This window comes from Hydra vulgaris, chromosome 01 (assembly GCF_038396675.1).
Source record: "Hydra vulgaris chromosome 01, alternate assembly HydraT2T_AEP".
Classification (NCBI taxonomy): domain Eukaryota; kingdom Metazoa; phylum Cnidaria; class Hydrozoa; order Anthoathecata; family Hydridae; genus Hydra; species Hydra vulgaris.
Window position 1 is genome coordinate 72,944,555 of NC_088920.1, and position 10,724 is coordinate 72,955,278.

A 10,724-nucleotide genomic window follows, 5' to 3' on the forward strand; every position below is an offset into this window, starting at 1 on the left:
CTTTCTGATTAGTTTTCCCTTTCAAATGTTTACTGAAAAGTTTTTTCTTATGTATTCTTAAAGGAATTAATAATTTCTATGATTTCTGTTGACTCAAAAAAAAAAATTTTCTTTGCAAACAATATCTCAAGTATATTGAATATTAATAAATATTAAGTAATTCATCTTAAAGCACTTTAAAATAAAAACATGTCTTTAAAAAAAATTTTTTAGAACATTAAAGTAATCTTCAATTAATTTTTCAAGTTTTTAGTTTTTTTCTTTTTTCAAATTTTTAGTTTTTTTCCTTTAGAAGAAAAGAATTATTGATTAGAAGATTATTGTATACAGTGAATATGTTTGTTGTTAAGTTGTACATAATAAGTTGTTTTATTTTCTTTGCATTTTTTAGTTGATTTTAAATAATTGTCACCACCATGTCTTTGCAACATGCTTACAATACAGTCAAAAGTAAAGCATTGGGGATGGCAGAAAGTCTAACACCGATATTGAAGGTAAACTTCAGATAATACAGATAGATATCAACAGATATATTTATCTATCTGTCAATATATTTCAGATAAAACAGATAGATCAATATATAGACAGTTAGATAAATATATTGACAACAAAATATAAATGAGCTCCACCTACCACTATAATAATAAGTTCTAAAAGACTAAAGACTCAAATTATATATATATATATATATATATATATATATATATATATATATATATATATATATATATATATATATATATATATATATATATATATAAATTATTTAAATGTTAAAAATTAGTATTTTAACCTGATACTTTTATCAGTTTTTTTTTAGCTAAAGCTATCTTTTTATTACTATTGTTATTTAATCACTTAAAATACCTTTGACATTATTTTTTATTTTTAGGAATCTAAGTTTAGTGAAACTGGTGTTATTACCCCTGAAGAGGTAACTTTATTACCCCCTGAATAGGAAATTTTTTCATTAAAAAAAATTTAACATTTCTATTATTGCATTTAACTTTAATGTTGATTCAATAGTTTGTTGCAGCTGGAGATTATTTGGTTCATCATTGTCCTACTTGGCATTGGTAATTTTTTGAACTTAATTATAATTAGTTATTTATAAAAAATATTTTAGTTAAGCTGTAGTAATTGACCTCATGTCAAAAAAGTAATTAGGCTCATTACATAAAGTAATTGAACTCATTACATTACAATAAAGTAATTGAGCTCATTACACATTACAATAAAGTAATTGAGCTCATTACACATTACAATAAAGTAATTGAGCTCATTACATTTTATGACAAAAAAATAATACTTTATCAGGGATTATTTTGTTTCTTAAAATGTTAATTCTTGATTCCAAAGTACAAATGCAAATACAAATATTTGTATTTTAGGTTAAGAAAAATATAAATAATTTTATGTTATATTTATAATTTTTTTAAAACTAGTGATCAGTTTTAATTAACTTTATTATTACTTAAATTGTTAATTAATTTTCAATCATTCTAATGAATAGTAGATTTGTTTTTGAATTTTAAGGAAATATTTGATGTTCCCATCATAAAATATTTCTACTTAAAAAATCAAAAACAAAAAAATAGTCTCTGTTACTTATACTGTTTCTGTTTTTTACAAAAATGGTTCTTTGAGTAATTTTTTTGTTGTTGTATTTTTATTTTTAACTTAATTTAAAGTTATTAAAGAAGAATTACTAAAACTGTTAGAAGAATAAAATGGTATACTAAATAGTAGAATGAAAACAAAAGTTTTAACAAATATCATATAAAAGTTTTTAAAAATTATTTTAGTGTTAAAAATGAAAAAGATTATTTGTTACAACAACAACAAAAATAAATCTCATGGTTTTCCCAAAAAAACACCAGTCAACCTATTGAACTGCAAATCTTAATTACAAATATTAAAATAACTATTTTATCAAATACAATATAAATACAATTGCAAATAATTATCTTAATAAAACCAAATACAAATATATATTTTGCCCCAACCCTGATCTTTGTATGTATATATGTATATGTGTATGTATGCATATATGTATGTTTATTTGTATATAGACTTATTGCCTGTTGCAGCAAAGGGGTGCTGTTACATCGACTAAAGGTTTGGCATGGGGCAGCAATCTTCTCTTTCATTATTCCTTCATTATCCTGGGCTCAAATTTACATCCTGGTAATATTTAACTGATCCTGCAATGAAGCAGGCAATGCTCTCTAGCTGTGATGAAGGCAACTCTTTAGCTGTGGTGAAGGCAAATTACCTAGAAGAAACCTCAAAAAATCCTCTCATTTAATTGTGGGTTAAGGTAGGAGTATAAAAAGTTTGGATAGTAACCTTCCAAGTGTTAAAAAATATTCACTCATGATTTTCAAAACATGTTAATACCAGAATCGATATATGGTTTTGAAAAATATTTTAATTCTTCCAAATAAAATAGCATTTTGAAAACCCATCCAGACCATACAAATTTGAAGCTATAGGCATTAAATACATAATAATAGTTACATGCATACATACATACATACATACATACATACATACATACATACATACATACATACATACATACATACATACATACATACATACATACATACAAAGACATATATACATAATTATATATATATATATATATATATATATATATATATATATATATATATATATATATATATATATATATATAATATGTATCTATATATCTATCTATATATATGTATATATATATATATATATATATATATATATATATATATATATATATATATATATATATATATATATATATATGTATATATATATATATATATATATATATATATATATATATGTATGTATATATATATATTTAGGTCAGCAGGTGAAAGTTCTAAAAAGAAAAGTTACCTACCTGATGATAAGCAGTTTCTGATGACAAAAAATGGTTAACTTTTTTTTTTTCATTTATCTAAAATTCAGCAAATACACAATTAAGTGTTTGGGTAAGGGAAGGGAGTATCTAGTTGAATAGAGATCAAGCAGGCAGTATCTTTGAAGTTGAAAAGTTCAAAATTATATTTTTCTTTTTCTGAAAAAAGTGAAAACTAAAAATTGATATTTTAATCTATGGTAATAAATATTCATTATTTTTGAATTCTTCAAATTTTTTTTTTAAAATAATAAAGTATTAAAAAAAATTTATTTTATATTTCAAGACTCTTATCATACATAAATACTACCTGCCCACATCTTAACTTGTTGGTTGATGCACAAATTCTCTTTTCTATCCCTATTTTATTAAAACTTTATTGTGACTTTGAATTTATATATATATTTTTTTTCTTTTTTTTTTTTCTTTGATTTTTTGTATGTTTTTAAAAACAAAACAAAAAAAAATGTTTAACATCTAGAAATAGTAATAGTGTAAAAAATCATAATTTAATATTTTAATAATGTAGTACCATGTTATAAGCGCTGCTCTCAAATGGAATATATGCTTGAGAATGAAGCTGTTATTGAAGAACATGATGGAGATGGTGGATGGGTAGACACTCACCATAATTTAGAGCATGCAAATAAAGATATAAAAGATGATGAAGAAATCCAGGTAGGTTGCATGTGTACATTCTTTTTTAAATGTTGATTGATTATATAAATATATTTTTCAGATACTGTTGAGTAATTTAAAAGTTTGAGCACAATGGATTTGGATTTAAGATAAAAACTTCCTGTTAATTAGAATGACTTTATGTTGTATACAAAGTTGTGTTTACTAGTTTTACTAAGATCACCTTGTAAATAAACAAAAACATTATTTATGACCTTGGTTTTTATTAACTTTAGGTCATAGTTATAACTTAATTCTTTCTTGTCTCATCTGAGCATTTGATGTGATCCAGTTCTAATGAAGTAACTTGAACTCAACTTTTTTTTAATACTAAAATGTTTTTTTGTTTTGTTTCAAAGTCAAGTGCTAACACAGTTGAAGCTGACGATGAAAATGATGACAATGATGATGCCATGGATATGGAAGGTTGTTTTTTAACTATTAAATTTTTTTATTATTAGCAATAATTTAGAAAAAATTATAATAAACAATTTAATTTTGATTTGATTAGCATTTGAAGAATCTGGCATGTTGGAGGATGATTCTGTAAGTGTTTCTTTGATTCTGTAAGTTTTTTTGCATAACTTTGATGAAGTCAAGCATATGTTTCATCTTATATTATTGTTGATAAAGTCAAGCATATGTTTCATTTTATATTATTGTTGATAAAGTCAAGCATATGTTTCATCTTATATTATTTTTGATAAAGTCAAGCATATGTTTCATTTTATATTATTGTTGATAAAGTCAAGCATATGTTTCATTTTATATTTATTGTTGATAAAGTCAAGCATATGTTTCATTTTATATTATTGTTGATAAAGTCAAGCATATGTTTCAATTTATATTATTGTACTCATATTAAAACTAAAATAAGTTTTTCAGCGCACGTTGCAATAATACGCTAAAGATTTACGCTATAGCATTACAATGAAACCCTAAGGCTTTACAATATATTTTAGTAGACTTTATTTTTATCAGACATAAAATGTATTATACTGTATTTCTAGTGTATCTGTAGTTATGTGTTTTTTCTATTGTTAATATTGACACATTTTTGTTTCTTAGGCCACTATTTCTAGTGTAATACATAAAAATAAAGACATGATTCAGGAGGCTGTTAGTACTAAAAATGGTATTTTGCAGACCCGAACGTACGATTTAAACATAACATATGATCGTTATTACCAAACACCAAGATTTTGGTTGTTTGGTTATGATGAGGTTAAATATATAATATTACATATAATATAAATATATATTATATAAATATATATAATAATCTTATTTTTATGTTTATCTGCAAAAATGTAGATAAAAAATGTTTGTTTTTTTAAAAAAAAAAAATTTTTTTTAGAGTCGTAAGCCTCTTACAATTGAACAGATGTATGAGGATATTAGTCAGGTTTCCTTTTTGTTGTTATTAAATTTTCTTTTTGTGGTTTTTGTTATTAGTCGCGTTAATTTTCTTTTTGTTAATAAATTTTTATTTTTGTTGTTAAATTTTTTATGGATTTAATTTATCATGATCGTTGAAAATGATTGATTTTAATCAACTTATATAATTCTAATATTTATCTTGAATGTAGGATCATGTAAATAAAACAGTAACATGTGAAGCACATCCACATTTACCACCTCCCCAGATGGCATCAATTCATCCATGCAAGTGAGTTTAAGTTTTTCTGATTTTTTAGAAATTTACTTGATCATATTTCTTTATTGCATAACGTCATAGAAATCTTTTGTCACATAGCATGATAGAATCTTTTTATTTACGTATCATTAAAGAATACATTATATAGTTTTAGAACTCCATAAAAACTTTGATTTTAGAACTCGTATAACATTTTTGATAAGGGGAGAGCAGGGCTAGCTGGCAGTAGGGGTAAGTTAACAAATAGCGTTTATCTTCAGAGCCTTTCATCAAAAAGTGCCTGAAATTACATGGAACCTTTCTTATTGACTATTTCATTTTTCACTGAAGTATTGTAAGGAATCGCGCCTGCGCATACGAGAAATTGGGGTTTTGGTGCTTTTCGAACAAAAGCGCAACTTTTGGAGCATTGCTTTTATTTTGCGAAGAAAATAGTAGGTCGTATGAAAAAGAAATTTTGTAGCCGATCAAAATTGCTTTACTATTTCCAGTCAGTTTAGTTTTTAATAGTTTTCGTTGTTCGTAATCTATAGGTTGTTTATTGAAAAACATTTGGTATAAGTTGACAAAAATTTTACGGAACATGTACGCTCATAGTATTTTTTTTTTTTAATTTGTAACAATATTAAGAAAGTAATAAATTATTTATTTTTTTAGTTTTATTGTTTTCAATAAATAAAGTTATTAGTTAAATATAAACAAGTTGAAAAAAAATAGAATTACTATGGTGTTAAAATTTGTTAATTTGAAATGAAAATTAATTTTGCGTTATTTTTTAAACGATGATTATTTTTTTAGGCATGCTGAAGTAATGAAGAAAATAATATCTACAGTTCAAGATGGCGGTGGCGAAGTTGGAGTACATATGTATCATTTCATTTTATATTTTTATATTCTATTTTTATTTTATTATGTTTTTATATTACATTTATTAAAATTATTAATCATAACTCTAAAACTTAAAACTTTCAAATGTAAAAATTCAAAGCATGCAAAACGATAAGTGATTAGAAATAATTATAATGAATAAATCAACAGATTTCATTTTTACAAGTTACCATGACATATCTTAATATTTTAAGTATGACTTGCTAATATATTGGAAACAAACAGCATCAACTGATGTTTGTGCCCATTATGTTCAACATTTCCATTTATTCATTTCATTTCAACATTTAATCAAAAGTTACAAGAAAGTTTTATATATATAAAAAGGAGAAATATAAACATTAGAAGAAATTTTTATAAAAAGAATAACAAAAATCTTTTGATTTGAATTTAAAAAGTTTTCATTAAAAAGCAAAAATAACGAAAGAAAAAAAGTTCCATTCAATGTCAATAACAAAGAAATGTGTTTTTTTCCTATTTTACGACCTTATGAGAAATCTTTTACTATGCTTCTAACACTAGGGATTCCCTCTTGCTTCTAACACTAGGGATTCCCTCTTGCTTCTAACACTAGGGATTCCCTCTTGGTCTATTAGACTTTCTCTCTATTAGACTTTATCGTTTTTATGTTCTTTGATATGAAAAATAATGTCCCTTGCTTTTTTTGAAAGCAAGGAAGCTTCGTAAAAAAACGTAAAGAAAAGATGACTTTGAAAAAATTACTATGTAATTTTTAATTTATGTAACTTCACTAAAGTTAGCTTAATCTGTTACATTGGCATATTTACATTGGCAATCTGCAGTAATTGTTTAGTTCTAATTTTACCGTGGATTTTGAAAAGTATTTAGGTGCAAATTTTATCTGTGAGATGTTTGCAACCTATACTTACGTTTTATATCTGCTGTTTTAAAAACATTCTTCATAAAATAATGTAAATTTTAAGGAAAAAAATATGACCTTTTAATGAAAGCACGTGTTATGTCCTTAACATTTTTTTTAGGTATTTACTTATATTTTTGAAGTTTGTTCAGGCTGTCATTCCTACGATTGAATACGATTACACCCGCAATATTTCTATGTAAATTTTCTAGCAACACAAATTCTTTTTAAATATCAATTTTTTATAAATAGTTTAAATTACTTTAAAGATATAAGTTCTCCGAATTTTATAGATGTTATCAATTGAGTTAAATATATTTTTTTCAGAATAATTTTGACTTTTTTTTTTAATTAAATTAAAACTCAAAGTTTGTTATTTTTATCTTAATTAAGTAAATTTGCATTTCAAAATATTTCTTTCATTTTTTATTTTAATCTATCGAGTCCGATTGTAAAATAATTATAGGCCTGAATATCACTAATACCGTCTGCTGCAGATAAAACTTTATCACAAATTTTTTTTATTATTATTATTTGTCAGTCGTTTTTATAAATTTTTAAAAAAGGTCAAGCATCTTAGATGTGTGACTCCTAGGGAGCATCTACTTAATATACTCAAAACGGTTTAAATTGTTTTTAAACTTTTAAACTAAATTTTCAATTCTTTTATTTATTTTGGGGCGTCTTTGACTAGGGTTGAGCTACGGTAAATGCACGAATCTTTGAATCATTGTGTACACTGTGCTATACTATAGCTTTTTTGCTTTTTACCGTTTTTAACCTTATTTTTAGGTGGAAAGCTCTCCCCTAATAAGTGTAATGCAGTGTAAGTTACAGTATGGTGCACTAATGTTTTTCGTGCATTAATCGTTTTTACCAAAAAACTCAATCCTAGCCAAGACCAGTGTTTTGTTTTCTCAGCGAAGTTCTGTTAACAAAGTGTTTTTTGTTAACAAAGTGAAGTGTTTTCTGCTAACAAAGTGAAGTGTTTTCTGTTAACAAAGTGCGACCTTAAAAGTTAAATTATTTGAAGATCGTTTTCTTTGCAGCTAATTTCGATCAAGTTTTAAATTTTGAAATCCAAGTATTTTTATCATTTAAAAGTTTCGTTTTGAAAATAGTTTTAATTACGGAATAAAGGAACAAATTGCCCCTTTTTTAAGCTTTTGATTAAAAAATTAAATACTTCAAGAGACAACATTTTTTTATTTATTTACGTTCCCCACAATGACCTACTCAACGCCGTTAATGCAAGTTCTCAAACTTTTTTGTCTTGTTTGTTCTCGGTGATAACAAACATATTTTTTTTCCGGTCTGCAACATTTGTTTTTAAACAATATGATATATTAAGTTTTAAAAGATATGTTAAGTTTAAACAATATCTATATATATTGTTTAAAACTTAACATATCTTTTGCGATGGAGTATGAAAATATGTATATATATTTTCTACAAAAAAAATAAAAATTATATATATTCAAATAAAATATATATATTAATCTATGATAATTTAAAGACCGGAATTTTAGTTAAATAAATTTATGGCATTATAAAATAGGGATGGCTCACATCACAGTAATGTTTGAATTTTGAGCTTAGACTTTTAAATAAACCTTAAGAGGTTTAACTTTAAAAGTCTAACTAGTCGTATGTCAATTTGTGTGTTCTTCACACTCATACTAATAAAAACTTTCATATAAAATGGAAAAAACAGATTTTAAACTTGAAATAACTAATTTTTTTCGACCTTTAATATGTTTGCAGACATATGACTGGTTAGAAATTAAACATATAACTCAAAACTTGTTTGAAAAAGTTGTTTTCTCAGTTTAATGTTTTATCTTCATTGAGAGCAGCACTATTTTATACCAAAATATGGTGCATCAACTGTAAAGCAAAATTTTATATCTAAACTTGAGTAATTAAAAAAAAAATTAACTTTGTTTGATTTTAGACAAACTAAAGCGCTAGGAGGAAAAAAAATTTTTTTTTCTAAAAATTATTCGGGTTAAAAAAATGCAGCGAAACATAACCTTTTTATAAAAACGCAAAATTCGTGTATTTTTCAGTACATGCATTAACCGCGTTGAGTAACGGTCTTGTTACAGAATACCGTGGAAGTGCATTTAACCAGAAAGTTCATGCCTCCTTCCTTACCGTGACGCGAAAATATGTCCAGAGCTCGTTTCGAACCTCGATCTACTTATAATGCAAGCGCTCTTACCACTGCGTCGCGGCCCATATTAAAGCATAGTTATAACCAGTGTTGATAAACGGCGTAAATCTTCTCGCCTCCACTTTTCTTCCGCAGCAGACAGCGGCTGCCTCCCAAATAATTTTTAGCGGTAAAATGTTCTTTATTCCGCCTCCAGTGGCTTCCGCCTTTCTATTGACGGCCGCAGCCAGAGTTTTTTTTTGGAGGCAAAATGTTTTGGGGATCGGGAGGTAGAAGCCATTGGTGGACAGAAGAAATTCTCAAGGCGAAGCCATTTGGAGACCGCCTCCAGTAGCTTCTGCCTCCCAGCTGGCTGCGGCCGCCAAATTGAAGGCAGAAATATTTGCCTTCCCCCGGCGGATGTAATGAAAAATAATTACACGTTTGCCTTCAAGTTAACGAGCAATTAAAATACTAACTGAGAAAAAATGTTAAATACTTGACATCAAAGTTTTGTTTTATATGAGTTATTGACTGTTTAAATAATTTAAAAAAAAATCATTCGAACGAGCAAATATACAAATAATACTAACGGACATTTTATAGTTTTGAACGTACAACAAGATTTAAAATATTTAATAATCTCAATTTAAATATTTTAAATCTTTTTAAATTCAATTTGGAGTTCTACTTTTTTAAAGTTTTCAACGTTTTAAACTTTTAAACGTTTTAAACATTTTAAATTTTTAAACGTGTTATACATTTTAAATTTTTAAACGCGTTAAACATTTTAAATTTTTTAACGTTTTAAACTTCTAAACCTTTTTAATCTTTAAACGTTTTAAACCTTTTTCGCTTAAAACTTTAAAACGCGTAAAAGTAGATGAGTCTATATTTCTAAATGTTTTAAAAGTATAGAGTCAATAAAAAGTTTATAAATTTTTTTTTTGTTGTAATTTGGCAGAACTATTGAGGTTTATTATACAGCATGGTCGCAAATTTTTAATAAACATTAGCAGATATTTTTTCAATAACTTTTATAATATCCAATTATTAAAAAAAGTTTAATGTTATGGTAAATAATAAAATAAATAAAAGTTTTAACATGTCGACTTGATCTTAAAAAACTTTGAGCAAAATCAATTTAATTACATTTTATAACTTTTTTTTTGACTAAACGATTTATTCGTCAATGGCATAGAAGTAACATTACCAATTTTTTTTTTTTAATAATAAAACTACTAATTTATTTTACTTAATTTATAATTTAAAAAAAAAAAATTAGAACTTTTTTAAAAACTCAAAACTTTTGCAAACAACCATATTAAATAAAACTTGATGTCAAATATTTAACATTTGCTCCTAATTAATATTTAATTGCTCGTTACTTTAAAAGCAAGCATGCAATTATTTTTCATTACATCCGCCAGCGGGATGCAAATATTTTCGCCTCCAATTTGGCGGCCGCAGTCAACTGGGAGGCAGAAGCTATTGGAAGCGGCCTCCAAATGGTTTTGCCAGCAAATTTCTGCTTGAAACGGCC

General features: G+C 25.5%; 1 protein-coding gene across 1 annotated transcript; it reads left to right on the forward strand.

Annotated features, from left to right (window-relative positions):
- The first annotated feature begins 341 nt into the window (after positions 1-341).
- On the forward strand, positions 342-7,358 carry LOC100200108 (ubiquitin-like-conjugating enzyme ATG3). Its single transcript, XM_065789127.1, has 12 exons — positions 342-494; positions 893-934; positions 1,027-1,076; positions 2,868-2,938; positions 3,453-3,601; positions 3,961-4,027; positions 4,113-4,147; positions 4,670-4,825; positions 4,959-5,006; positions 5,191-5,270; positions 6,057-6,125; positions 7,148-7,358. Exons 1-12 carry the CDS (start codon positions 417-419, stop codon positions 7,227-7,229), a joined length of 927 nt encoding a protein of 308 aa, XP_065645199.1. The 5' UTR covers positions 342-416; the 3' UTR covers positions 7,230-7,358.
- The last annotated feature ends 3,366 nt before the right edge of the window (positions 7,359-10,724 follow it).

Coding starts and splice junctions, on each gene's coding strand:
- LOC100200108 (XM_065789127.1), top strand. CDS start 417: ATGTCTTTGCAACATGCTTACAATACAGTCAAAAGTAAAGCATTGGGG. Junction 4,028..4,112: donor TGATGCCATGGATATGGAAG/GTTGTTTTTTAA, acceptor TGATTTGATTAG/CATTTGAAGAATCTGGCATG. Junction 4,826..4,958: donor GGTTGTTTGGTTATGATGAG/GTTAAATATATA, acceptor AATTTTTTTTAG/AGTCGTAAGCCTCTTACAAT.